At 39.5% G+C, this 14898-nt stretch overlaps 1 protein-coding gene across 1 annotated transcript in view; it reads right to left on the minus strand.

Moving 5' to 3' along the window:
• The window catches only part of syf2 (SYF2 pre-mRNA-splicing factor), a 15004-nt gene extending 7095 nt beyond the window's left edge, over positions 1 to 7909 (minus strand). The window contains exons 1-4 of the mRNA XM_020518672.2: positions 7812 to 7909; positions 6541 to 6639; positions 3718 to 3843; positions 2552 to 2669 (exon numbers count right to left, since the gene is read on the minus strand). Of these exons, the coding sequence (XP_020374261.1) occupies positions 2552 to 2669; positions 3718 to 3843; positions 6541 to 6639; positions 7812 to 7829 (361 nt within the window). The 5' untranslated portion in view covers positions 7830 to 7909. The remainder of the gene's footprint in view (positions 1 to 2551; positions 2670 to 3717; positions 3844 to 6540; positions 6640 to 7811) is intronic.
• Positions 7910 to 14898: the final 6989 nt, after the last annotated feature.

Consider the following 14898-nt stretch of genomic DNA (forward strand, 5'->3'; position numbering starts at 1 on the left):
CACATCAAGCAGATGTTCACCTGCACATCTGCTAATGTGGTATACTGGATCCGCTGTTCCCGTTGTGGCCTCCTCTACATCGGGGGGACCACTTTGCGGAACACCTACGCTCGGTTCGCACTAAACAGCTGCACCTCCCAGTCGTGAACCATTTCAACTCCCCCTCCCATTCCTCAGACGACATGTCCATCCTGGGCCTCCTGCAGTGCCACCCTAAGGTTGCAGGAACAGCATCTCATATTCCGCTTGGGAACCCTGCAGCCCAATAGTATCAATGTGGACTTCACAAGCTTCAAAATCTCCCCTCCTCCTACCGCATCCCAAAACCAGCCCAGCTTGTCCCCGCCTCCCTAACCTGTCCTTCCTCCCACCTATCCCCTCCTCCCACCTCAAGCCCCACCCCCATCTCCTACCTACTAGCCTCATCCTGCCCCCTTGACCTGTCCATCCTCCCTGGACTGACCTATCCCCTCCCTAACTCCCCACCTACACTCACCTTTACTGGCTCCATCCCCGCCTCTTTGACCTGTCTGTCTCCTCTCCACCTATCTTCTCCTTTATCCATCTTCTATCTGCCTCCCCCTCTCTCCCTATTTATTTCAGAACCCCCTTCCCCTCTCCCATTTCTGAAGAAGGGTCTAGGCCCGAAATGTCAGCCTTCCTGCTCCTCTGATGCTGCTTGGCCTGCTGTGTTCATCCAGCTCTACACCTTGTTATCTCAGATTGTCCTGCATCTGCAGTTTCTACTATCATGGAAACAGACCCTTTGGTCCAACCAGTGTATGCCGAACATAATCTCAAACTAAACTAGTCCCACCTGCCTGCTCCTGGCCTATATCCCTCCAAACCTTTCCTATTCTTGTACTTACCTAAATGCCTTTTAAACGTTGTAACTGTGCCCACATCCAGCATTTCCTCAGGAAGTTCATTCCACATGCGATACATCCTTGGTGTAAAAAATTCGTCCCTCATGTCTGTTTTAAATCTCTGTCCTCTCACCTTAAAAATATGCCCTCTCGTCTTGATATTCGAATCCTAGGTAAAAGATACCTCCCATTAACCCTATCTATACCCCTCACGATTTAATAAACCTCCAGAAGGTCACCTCTCAACCTCAAACCTTCACATGTGGCAACATGCTGGTAAATCTCTTCTGAACCCCCTCCAGCTTAATATCCTTCCTACAAAAGGGCGACCAGAACTTCGCACAATACTTCAGAAGAGGCTTCATTAATGTCTTGTACAAGCTCAACATTTTCTTGAGAGTTTGTTATTTAAGGCGGTATTGGCACATTTGGTAATAAATTACATGTCTCCAAGTCATGGGCTCACGGGCTGAGATGGTCCTGAATAGCTCTTGAATAAGTTGTCTGCTAAACCATTTCAGACAGCAGATTAAATAGTTAAAAGTTTGGTTAGACAGAGACCACGTGTCTATACCGTTTTCTAGTCAGAATTTCATTCTACCTCTCACATCACAAAACTCTAATCCACTAATTACTTATAATATCCAATTCACAGCCAATTATTAATTAATTATTACCATTACATGTGTCCTCATTTAATTTGGTCATATTTTGGTTAGTGCGGTACTTTATTTTATGATGCATCTGTGAAACACATTTTATTCAAGATGCTATGTAAATACAAATTGTTGCTGTTGAACTTACCCTGCAGATCTTCACACAGATCATAGCAGCTGTTTATGAAGTAGTAAAGTCAGAGGACTAAGAACAGCTTTGCTGCTCGTGCTTTTAGCCACTGAATGATGCTTGCAGAATTTTCAGTAACATAATGAATCCAATACAGACAGCAAATCAGGTATTTTATAGAAACAACCCTTTCTATTCTTACACTGAACTTCAGCAGAAAAATTAATAGTTAAGACGCTCAAAATACTCTCTCTAAAGTGGTTGAACCATACAAACCCAGGTTTATAATTTGTGTTGGGTTAGCCGATCTCAATCAGTGTATTAATAGGGCTGTTACCATTACCTTCAACATCTCAAAGGAAATGACAATAGAGGGAGCAAAAAGCTAGGCAGAATTTCTCTTTCAAATTATTGTCCAGTGGCACCTATTTGATGCAGACACATTTGTGCACTGGGGCACAGGCAGAGGCAGGCTCTGAAAATACTCTGTTAAAGTTCACATATGAATAATAACCACTATAATGGGGTACCAGAGAATAGCCACAAGACCATACACCAGCAAAGTGTCAAGGTTTTTAGGAGGCAACAACAAATAGTGGGAGAATTTAAAAAAATAATCTTCCTGCACTCAGTGTACTGATTTTTTTTTAAAGTAGTAATAGATGGTAAGAATCACAAATTTATCGTGAGCTATTACAATGTCTTTCCAGTCTGATCCTTTGGAGCATGCTGTCTAGAAAACATGGGCAAGAACATGCAGCTATAGTACCAAGTGTTCATCAAACAACTGCAGGAAAATCACAGCATACAAGTTTGGATAAATTCAATACATTTTTCAAGTGTTACTAATGGATAAATAGCAGTATTTCAAGCAGTGAATGGTCATTAAAGTCAAGTACCTGAAAATCCTGGATCTGAATTTTTCTTTTTTTTCTTCCTTTCCCATCGCTCTGCATCATCAGCACTTATTTCCAATAGCTTAACTCGTTCATAGTCTTCTCCCTTCTCCAGACACTCCTAGAAGGTTAAGCAGGAAATAGAGATGGAAATCACTGCTCTAGAACCATTATATTTTATCATTTCATGCTGAGACACTTTTTAGTTTGTCAAGGACCAAAGAAAAATGTTCCAATAAACTCATAAGGGCAAGAAACATTGAGTTTTACACAAGTGTTAACAATGTATTTACTGTTCTTTGTTATGAAAATAATGGCAGCCCAAATGACCTCCCTCTGTGGAAATCAATTTTAAGATTCTAATTTTATACAGTCAATACAATCGTACCTGCCAAAAAGATTGTAAACAGGGTACAAGGTGGCATTCTTAAAACTAGATTTACTGCTGTGTTTCAGTGGATACATGCAACTGTGGTACTCATTTCTAGTATAAACATCCTGATGGCTTATACTGTCAAAAGAGACCTTTAGAAGATTAAGTACCCAACTGCACTTCATTATTTGATTACTTCCAAGTTTCCTATTCCAGCTCACATCATAATGGGATAATCAAAAGATATAACATTTGGTGAGCTGATTAAATACATAGGGTAATAACAATCCAATTCCTGCCCCACCAACATACAATTTGTATTTTCATGTAATTTCCATGTTAGAAATAAGAGACTTGCATTTACAGGGTGCCATATTATATTTCCTGAGGAATGGGACCAAATTTCCATACAAAATAGACTTCTTTGGACTAGTGATTGCTATATAGGCAAATGTGAAAGCTATCTTAACAAAAAGCTCTGTGTTATTCTCGAGTGTTGTCATTTACTTGCAATTTAAGTAGCTAATAATGTGAAATGCTGATATACTTCATAATCTTAAACTTCCAAGGAATACTTAAGGTTAAGTGACTGGTAAACTGAAGATGGTACAAATTTCATAGTTTAAAGCTAGAATTCAAACAATATTTTTGCAGGTGGTGCGATGCTTTATATCACAAGTTCAACGGAAACTTTTTTTAAAATTTAAAATAATCTTCGTCCTTAGCCTCCAATTTGTGGATTGCTCCAAAGGACACACAGTTCAGATATTCAATAAGAGATAAAATATGTGGATACTTTTTTTTTCTCTTCCACTTTTAGCTCCCACTCCAATCGTGCTTTTTTAGACTCCCAGTTAGCTGGTAGTTTCAGGATTCTGTCCTCCTCTGCCACAGCCTGATGATTCAATTTCCGAGATTCATTCTGTGAATAAAGTAACAATGACTTTTACAGCGTGGGTCCAAAATTCAAGAATTCTTAAAAAGAACGTGTGCACTGTTTTAACACAATAACCTTCCAAATTCACACTCAGAAAGGAGGTAGCAGTCACAGCAATGTAAAACTTCGTTGCAGCAAGAGGTTACCAGAAGGACAACAAAAATGCTTTGGGAATATCCTCAAAGCATTTCGTAAGAGATCAAACAGCTCCATTGACATGGGAGACCCTGGTTTGTGACCAACTAGAGTGAAGAACATTCATGATCAAGAAAGAACAAGCCCAGTTAGCAACTTTGGCAGGAACCTACAGAGCCAACATGAAAGGCAAAGAACACATAAACCTCCCAGCCCCAAGTAAGCTATCAGAGACTCCAAGCACCAACTCTATCACATATGGTAGAGTCTACAGATCAAATATAAGACCACAAGATGTAGGAGCTGAATGAGGCCATTCAGCCCATTAAATCAGCTCTGCCACTGAACGAGATCACAGTTCATATGATAATCCTCAACTCCTCTTTCCCATAAGCCATGATTCCCTTACTGATTGAAAATCTGTCCATCTCAGCCTTGAATATAATTAATGACCCAGCCACCACAACTGTTATAAAGAATTTCACAGATTCACAAGCCTCAGAGGGAAAACAATAGTCTCCCTCATTGCTTCTTGAATTGGCGTTTGTTTACACTGAGGTTATGGCCCTCTGGTCCTAGACTCTCCCACAAGGGGCAAAAACATCTACCTCTACCCTGTCAAGTCCCTAAGAATCTAATATGTTTCAAAAAGGTTCCTCTCATTTTTCTAAACTCCAGTGTGTAAAAGTCCAACTTATTCAAGCCTTCCACATAAAAAAATCCCTCCATACCCAGAATCAACCTAGTGAACTTTCTCTGGACTGCCTCCAACGCCACTATCTTTCCTTAGATAAGGGGGCAAATATTGCTCACAGTATTTCAGGTGTAACTTGACTAGTCCCTTGTATTGTTTTAGGAAGATCGCTCTACTTTATACTCCATTCCCTTCGAAATAAAGGCCAACAGTCCCCCCCACTTGCTTTCCATATTACCTGTTGAACTTGGGTTGCTCCATGCTGCAGGTTTATGATGTCTTTCCCCACTTAAATAATATTCACCTCTTCTTTTCTTCTTGCATAATCCCACATTTTCTGAGTCTGTCTGTGTGGAGTTTGCACGTTCTCCCTGCGTCTGCGTGGGTTTCCTCCGGGTACTCCGGTTTCCTCCCACAGTCCAAAGATGTGCAGGTTAGGTGGACTGGCCGTGCTGAATTGTCCATAGTGTTCAGGAATACGTAGCTTAGGTGGGTTATAAGGGGATGGGTCTGTGTGGGATGCTCCAAAGGTTGATGTAGACTTGCTGGGTCGAAGGGCCTGTTTCCACACTGTAGGGATTCTATGATTATATTCCATCCATCTTTTTTTGCCCACTCATATAAACTGCCTGTATATCCCTGTAGACTCCATCTTCCTCACAACTTAAGCTTCCCACTTATTTTTGTGTGATGTGCAAAATTGGCAAAAGTCCATTCACTTTCTACCATCAAGTCATAAATATATGTTGTAAATAATTGTGACCCCAGCAGTGATCACTGTGGCAGTCCACTAGTTACAGGTATCCATCCTGAAAATGCTCTCTTTACCCCAATTTACTGTCTCCTATTAGTTAGCCAATCCTCTAAAAATATCAATGCTAATAAATATTTCTAATCACTGTTCAGATGTCTGGAGCATGTGCAACTTGAACCTGGACCTTCTAACTCAGAGGCAAGGACATTATTGCTGCGTCATAAGAGCCTCTGATCCATGTTAATGTACTAATCCCCCAATATGTGGGTTCTTATCTTGTTATGCAGGCTTATGTGCAGTACCCTATCGAATGTCTTTTGGAAATCTCAATATATTAATCAACTGGTTCCCCTTTATCTATCCTCTTTGTCAACTCCTCAAAGAACTGCAATAACTTTGTCCGGCATGACTTTCCCTTCCGAAGTCAAGTTGACTCTGCTTATTTATATTACGATTTCAAAATGCCATGATATCACACTCTTTATAATAGACTCTTAACAGTTTCCCAATGACAGATGTTAAGCTAACTGACCTAAAGTTACCTATTGTTTGTCTCCCTCCCTTTTTGAATAAAGGTGTTACACTGCAGTTTTGCAATCCTCTGTGACTACCAATGCATCCACTATTTCTGTAGCTATGTTAAAACCCAAGGATGCAATCCATCAGGCCCAGGGAGCAAAGATTTTAGACCTGTGATCATCTAATCAATAGGATCCCAAATCATGTGAATTACAGCGTTCCCAACTTAAAAAAAAAACCTGCTGCAGAGCAGATTGAGGAATATCTCCTACTACAACCAAGTGATCTACATTACTTGTGTTAAATGTAAATCAGGAACTATGCACAGACAATACGACAATGGTCAATTAAGTAGTACTTTAACAAGTTAACATTATGGGTAAATGGTCCCAATATGACTTACTTCACAATAAGAACAGAAATTTTATATATAATTGAATTCATTCATATTTCTCTTAACGATTGACTTGCATTGATTTACTACATTTAATAGCTACTGGTCACTTTTTCCATGAATGAAAGACCAGCTCACTCAGCGATGCAAACAATTTGTTAAATAACACAGCTAGTCATTTCTCACCCGCTTAAGATGCAGATCTCTGAATCTCTTCAGTCTTTCCTCCCGCTTCGCTGCTGCTGAAATTGCAGGCTCTCCACTGCTGCAAGGAATGTCCTGAACCTATAAATATTAAAAAAGCTAAATTCAGGCAAAAATTCAAACTTATTTCTAAAATAAGACAGCTTCCAAATGCAGTCTGATGCAGAGAAAAACTTGGAGTAGAAAGTAAGTTCATTGTGTTGACTGAAAGGCAGTAGTTATAGAACCCAGCTACCGACCTGGGAAAGAAATGTCAGAATTCTACAGGCCAGTGCAACGAACAGAAGTTTGCAGAAAAAGTTAGAAAAGAACATAGTATGCAGCTATGAGGTCTGTCATAACTTCAGGGGTGAATCCAGAGTTACAAGACAAAAAAGGAAGCAGGACTAGGCCGTATTTATCCTCGACTCTGCATAAAAGATCATGGCAAGTCTAATTTCTAGTCAGTCCCAGTTTCATTTATTCCCTTAAGAAAGCAAAAAGCTACAAATTTCAGCCTTGAATATACTTAATGTGAACAACTACAGCCCTCCCAGGTACAAAATTCCAAGGATTTACAACCCTCTGCGTGAAGAAGTTTCTCTTCAACTCAGGCAAGGTGACTAACCGTTTATCCTGAGACTACATAGCTGGCACTCAAATCTACATTGTTTGAGGTACTATACAAGTGCAATCTGTTGATGCAGGTCAGTGGAGAACCATTAAAGTCAGCAAAGTTCATCCCATTATCAAACATTCAAGCCTTATGTCCATGTTCGAGACCTGCAGGAAACAGCTGATCGATCCAGCCACCTGTTTAAAACAATCGGTAATTCAGTCATTCGAACAAAATTTGCTTTTTTACCCAATATCAGCCGAGATATTTTAATTAATTTTAATATTGATTGGAGTTTTTTTCTCCTGAGACATTCTGGAAATCAGTATTCCCTCACCATGAGGAGCCTGTTTTTGTAAATATTAATGTATTTATTAGACCTGAGGATCACTGCCTTTATCGGTCATCCCCATTGCTCCAGACTCAGAAAGACATGCGGATGGGGGGAGATCAGAAACAAACAGAGATAGAATGCTGGAGAAACTCAGCAGGTCTGGCAGAATCGGTGGAGTGAGAGCAGAGTTAATGTATCGGGGTCCAGTTACTCGTCATCAGAACTCAACACCACTGCTCCCTCCTGCCGCTCGCTCTGAACACACAAGGTTTTGTTTTAAAACCCTGCTCCAGGCGGGACTCAGAGACACCGCACCGCCCTCACCTCACAATGCGCCGCCATCTTCCCTTCCCTTTCTGGCCGGGCCGGGCGGAAATGACGTGTAATCAGGCGTCGACGGTACGTCACAACGCGACGGTAGGTTGCCGTGGTAGCGCGTTTGGGCCCGGAGGTGAGCGACCATTTGCGCAGTTCGATCCCCAATGACTGGAATGACCCTGGACAGCAACAAAATATAATTATGTATAGTTACACACACAGGTACTGAGACAGCCAGAAACCTGACGTTTAAATTAAAAACAAAACACGGCTGGAAATGCTCATCTAGTCTGACAGCACCTCTGTAGTTCTGATTGTAAGTCAGCGACCTGAAGCGTTAACTTCTGCCTCTCCACAGATGCTGCCAAATTACTGACTGCACCATTTTAGGTTTATATTTATTATAGAAGTCTCGTAGTCACCGCTTCATCCTCAACCGTTGTTTCCTCAAAGCCAGCTTCAAAATCATGGCTACCCTCAAAGGTTGATAATGGAAAAAAACTGCACTGAGGATCGGTCCACAAAGTGAAATGCTTTTAGGTGGATTGCCATAGAACAAGTTAAGCGAGCTGTAAGCAAAATTCTATTCCACAACTTGTTTTGCACCAATGATGATTTGAGAAATAACTGACAGGATTTGCTTCTCCTTTTTGGCGATTGTGGCATCTATTATGATTCTGACTTTCAAACCAAAATTATCGTTGAAGACACAGAGACATTTTAAGTATGAAGATGAATATGTTTTACAGGCTTGTTCTGTCAACCTAAGTGTTCCCCATTAATGCAATCAAAGATTAAATTATTTTACAGAGAGTCACACAGCACAGGAACAGACCCTTCAGGCCAACCTGTCCATGGCATCCCAAACTAAACTAGTCCCATTTGCCCCTGCTTGACCCATATCCCTCTAAACCTTTCCTAGTCATGTACCTGCCCAAATATCTTAAACGTTGTAACTGTACCTGCATCTACCACTTCCTCTGGCAGTTCATTCCATATACAAACCATGCTCTCTGTGAAAGTTGTCCCTCAGGTCCCTTTTAAATCTTTCTCCTCTCACCTTAAAGTATGTCCTCTAGTTTTGAACTCCCCTACTCTATTCACCTAATCAATGCCCATCATGATTTTGTAAAGCTCTATAAAATCACCCCTCAACCTCCTATGCTCCAATGAAAAATAGTCACAACCTATTCAGCCTCTCCTTATGACTCAAGCCGTCCAGTCCCGGTAACATCCTTGTAAATCGTTTCTGCACACTTTCCAATTTAATGATATTCTTCTTATAACAGGGTGACCAGAACTCATTTGGTACAGTTGTTAATATGTAGAGCAAAGATACAATGAAACTAATAAATGGTGTAGCAATGCAGCTAAAGATAATAATTGATGCAAAAATGAGAACTCTACATCTCTTCAACAGCTATTCTAAATCAACATATCCATTTCATGTTTATAGAGGTATTTCAAGTACTCTTATCAGTTATGGAAATAATGAGTCTGACCTTATCTATTTGCAAAAAAAAAGTATCGCTCTTTCTAGCAACATAGCTTTTAGAGAGGCAACTTAGAATAACTCCGAAGGTCCCATTGATGCAGCTAATTTTGAACACTGAGTGAAATCCAACCCATTGTACGGTGGCCGTAGCTCATGTGCATAAAAAAAAGACTCTGGGGCAATTTCTGGGCAATGTTGGAATTTTATATCAGAAGGATTTTAACCTAGAAACATTGGACAATGGGATGAAATTGTGGCAATACGAAAGACTTTTTTCCCTTAGATATTGTTCAATAACATATTTAAGAACTGCGGGTCAGTGGTGCCTTCTTTTTCTTAAACATATGTCATTTCTACAAGTACAATTTTCAGTCTGTAAAATTACCTGAGTTCATTTTACAATAAATTAGCAGCAGACAAGAACAATCTCACGTTTAATGGAAATATCACAGATAAGCCTGATGATGTTCTCATCTGGCATCAATATACACTGATACAACTGGAATCATTGGATAACACTGGATGATTTTCTTCTGTAGTCCAGAGGCACTGAGGACCAAGAAAATTGCCCTTTCTGAGATCATAATCCCAATTTCGTAATCTTGATGGTGTTTCTTAATGTTTCTATAAGGTGTTTCTTAATGTTTCCTGTTCCAACCAGAGCAGTCCAAACATTCTGAAGTCCTCAATCCTCGTAATATCCTGGTAAACCATTATGTCTTTCTAAGGCCTTTACATTCTTTCTGAAACATGGTATCTGTAATTATCCACAATACTCCAGCTGCAGCCTAATCAGTGATTTACAAACTGAGAACATTTTCTCAGCTTTTTTTGTTATCAATTCCTTTATTTAGAAACTTAAACAATGCATATGACTTTTCAATTACCTTATGAAGTTGCCTTATCAGCTTTTAAGTATTTGTATTTGAACATTCACAGAGCATGGCAAAGGAGGAGACCAATCAGTAAATTGAGTCCGCGCCACCTCTCTGTAGACCAATCCAGTCATCCTTTATCACCAATCTATTCCTGTGTCCTGGCAGTTAATTTCTCTCAAATGCCTGTCCAATTTTATTTGAAATTAATCTCTGTTTTCACTTTATAGACAGCGAGTTCCAGGTCTTTGCCACTTGTGTAAAATGTTCTTCCTCACAATCCGTTGCACCTCTTGCCAAAAACCTTAATTCTGCGTCCACTAGTCCTTGTACAAACAGCAAATGGGAGCAGATTTTCATTGTTGCCACGTTACATGTACACCAATTTTAAACTTACACATAAACAAGAAAAAAGAACTGCAGTGCTGGAAATCAGAAACCAAAACAGAAATTGCTGGAAAAACTCAGCAAGTCTGAACATGTTCTGTGGAAGGGTCCCTGGACCCAAAATGTTAAACTCTGCTTTCTCTCCACAGATGCTGCCAAACCTGCTGAGTCTTTCCAGCCATTTTGTTTTTATAACCTTGCACAACTCCATTTGATCTGCCTAGCTCTTTTGCTCCAAGTTGAACAACAGCTTCTCCAGCCTAACGTTGTAGCTAAATTTTCTCATCCTTGGAGCCATTCTGGCAAACTTTCTCTGTTCCTTCAGCACCTTCACATCCTTCCTAAAATGTGCTCACTAGAACAAGGCACAATGCTCAGTTATGGCTAAGCCAAAGTTGGATAAAGGTTCTGTATAACTTCTGTCATAAACTGCTTTTGTGTTCAATACCTCAATTTATGAAGTTCAAGATCTCATGTGCCCTGCTAAGGGCTCAGTATGCCCTTCCACATTCAAAATCTATGCCCATGAACCCTCAGGTCCCAAAGTCTCTCCACACTTAGGACTATGTCATTAAGGACAAATTACCTCCACAAAGCCCTTTTGCCAAAATGCAATTAACATTCACACCACACAAATGCTGGGCAACGATCATCTTCAAAAGGATGAATCTAACCATCACTCCTTGACATTCAAAGGCATTAGCATCACTGAAATCATGCTATCGACATCATGGGGTTAGTAATGACCAGAAACTGAAGTGGACCAGCCACATAAATACCATGGCTACAACATCATGTCAGAGGCTGGGAATTCTGCACCTCACCTTGGTATCCCCAGTGCTAGTCCACCAACTTCAAGACACAATACAGCAGCCTGATGGAATACTCCATTCTTACCTGGATGTGTGCAACTCCAACAACACTCAAGAAGCTTCACACCGTCCAGGATAAAGCATCCTGCTTGACTTGTACCCCAGCCACCACATTCAACAGTCACTCCCTTCACTATTGGTGCAGTGTCAGCATCATGGACCATCCACCAACTTGCAGTCTAACCTGCCTGTACTCCTTTGACAACACAATCCAAACCTGTGACCTCTACCACCTACGAGGATAACAACAACAAAGCAATGGGAATGCAACCACTTGCAAATTGATCTCCAAGACATCAACATTCTGATTTGAAATTATATCGCTGTTCCATAACTGTCACTGGGTCAAATTTCTGGAACTCCCTTCCTAACAGCACTGGTGTCCCTACGCCCCAAAGACTACAGCTGTTCAAGGAAGTGGCTTCCTACCACCTTCTCAAGTGCAAACAGGGACAGGCAATAAATGCTGGCCTAACCAGTGCTACTTACAACTACTGTTGCCATCTACAAATCCACCCAGTTCTTCACCAAAATAAGAAAAATCCCTTCACATTTCTCTGTATTAGTTTCTAAGTGCCACTCATCAGCCCATTCTGCTAGCCCATCAATGTTTTGTTGCAAATGAATTGCTAACATTCTTCACTGTTTACCATTCTTCCAAGTTTAGTAATGTCACCAAGTTTTGAAATGTTACTTTGTATTATAATCTCCAATTCCTATATATATAATATATCACAAAGCAGTGCTCCTAGCTCTGACTCTTGAGGAGCCACTGATAACCACCTTTCATTCTGAAAAACATAACAATTTTTTGCACTTGAATTAGTTTTTGGTTGAAGCTGACACTAACCCTAATTCCTGTGCCACAAAGTTTATGGTTTCATAAAATCTATATAAACAACATCCACTGCATCTCCTTCATCACTTCATCATGACGTTATAACATGAAAGCAAAAGTTATGTACATCTGTCAAACATCACCTGCATTTTACAAACGGTGTGTTATGATCAGAATCAGAAGATACTTGGGGTGCTAGAGAAATATCTCCCTCAATTGACCAATAATGGGCCTGGGATTGTCTCTGTCATACTTGCCCCATGTATGGAAAGTTTGCCAAAATGCAGGATATATTATGAGGCTTCCCAATCAACTTTTTTCTGTTTTGCTCCTGTTCTCATCTTAGCCCTTAAATTCTCATTGTTAGACTAGCCCAGGTATGACGTGTAATATGGGCCATCTGGAGGTGCACCTTCATTTGTAACATTTTGAATCCAATGGCACTTTATACTGATTCTGAAGTTTTGTAAAATCATCCCTGGCCATCTATCTTTGATCATAACTCTACCATGAAATTTTTACTAATTGGATGTGAAATAGAGTACAATGGTTTTAATTCCAATCTTCCTTTTTTCACTTCGAGGAACAAAAATATTTTTAAAGATTTAAAATGATTAGATTACAAAATGTGAAGAAGAGAGGATTATGATTTGATAACTAGTCAGAGAAGGAAATGCAGGACTAAGAGGAGAAAATGGAAGTAGGGATTATTGGATATTCCCTTAAAATAAGTGGATACAGGCTTCATATCTCCTGCTTCTGTGCTGTATAATTCCATGATTCTATTGCCTTGTAGCTTTGTCTACATTCACCCTCCGTTCCTGGTGCATATTCAGATTATTAATGGTGGAGAATGCTTAATTACTTGAAGAGAACGAGGAAATCTTCATTACCAATTAGTGTCTGTCAAACTCACCTCCGTCATATTCAAATATGTCTTCTGGATCTGAAAGACCATGTAATTTCCCAGAAACTAGCTCTAATTTTCATTGTCTAAGTGGAAGCAAATCCCACTGAGGGAACAAAATTAATCCCATTAAACCAATCTTCTGCAAAATTCCCTTGTGGGCAGCTTTGGTTGCATTCACATACATCTCACAGACAGTAAGGCCCTGATAAAGTAGTGCCATGGGGTAGGAGCTGCTGATGGATTCTCTGACAGCTTTAAAAGCTATCACTCACATACTTAAAACCCATTCAAGAGATCAGGTTGACAAATATTGATAAATGATTTCTCGGAATTACATTGAATGGCATACCAATGTATCGACACAACTGACTTCCACATTTAACACTTCCATCTCTCTGTTTAAACTCCAGGGTTTAAGGGCATAACTTATGTTTCTATACAATCAAATATATGTGCTGTTTCTGACCTCTCCAGTTCCATTGAAATGCTGAAGTTCTCAGTGATGTAATCATAGAATGGTTGCAACATGTTCACAGAGAAACATAGCATAAGCATAAATGAAAGATACGACAAAATGAAATGATTTGTAGAGATGTTTTAACAATGAATTATGTCTTACAAATCCAATTATATTTGTTACTGGATAAGAATTAGTTATGTGATTATTTTGATTTTCAAGATAAACAAAATGGAAAAACTTCCATAAACTGCAGTGGGGATGGGTTATAATTTGTGGAATTCAAGGGGAATATGAAATAGATACATATATTGATAGGCAATTGATCGAAAAGAATGCTTATAAAATAACGCTTCTCATGATTGATCAGTGATGAGTGAGGTTGAGAATTGATCTTTAAGTGAAGTTGTGTGATTGGCACCTTGTGTTATGAAGATGGAAGTTCTCGAGAATGATTTAGAGAGGCCAGGCACATGAGAAAACCATTGGAAAATCCCTTGTTTATGTTTGTTAATAACACACATATTAGTTATCAGTGCACAAAAAGTGTAACTTGAATGGGAGCTTTGTCAGAAGAAGCAGAACTGCAAAATCAAAAAAAAATCAAAATACTGCAAATGCTAGAAATTTGAAAGAAAACTTGGAAATATTGAAAGTACTCAACAGATCAGATAGCATCTACAGGGAGAATGTTTCTCTTTACAGATGCTGCATGATCTGCTCAGTAAATGTAGCTTTTTTTTTTGTTTTTATATCTCAAAACTCAGCGTGAGATTGAAAGAAACAGGCTAGACCCTTTTTATCTAAAGATCAGGATTATAGAAGAGTAGTCTACATTGTTTGAAGGGCATTTCCTGAATTTGCTAAGGTCTAATAACTCCTGTATGATTTGAAATTAGGCCTGGATAAATGGAGAGAGAAAATAACAGATAATGGAGTTGAAGGATCAAAATAAACCAGAAAATGACTAGTTCTGTGACTTTAAAATATAAATTTTGTTAATGTTTTCTTTTAACATAGCATTTTGTTGAATACTCTTAACTACTTGAAGCTCCAGATGTAGAACTGAAAGAAAGCAGATGTCATTCTTGCACTGTGTGAAAGTAAGATGAGCTGTAAACAGCAAATCTAGTTCTTTTATGTTCTGTGTGTATTCTAGTTTGGGAATTGATTTCAGTTGACCTAACAGCCTATTTCTATGATTGTACATGTAAATTATATTCAAGGTGATTTTACTACGCTTTTTTATACTTGCCTAC

The sequence above is a fragment of the Rhincodon typus genome, chromosome 27, assembly GCF_021869965.1.
Source record: "Rhincodon typus isolate 14 chromosome 27, sRhiTyp1.1, whole genome shotgun sequence".
In the NCBI taxonomy this organism is placed as follows: domain Eukaryota; kingdom Metazoa; phylum Chordata; class Chondrichthyes; order Orectolobiformes; family Rhincodontidae; genus Rhincodon; species Rhincodon typus.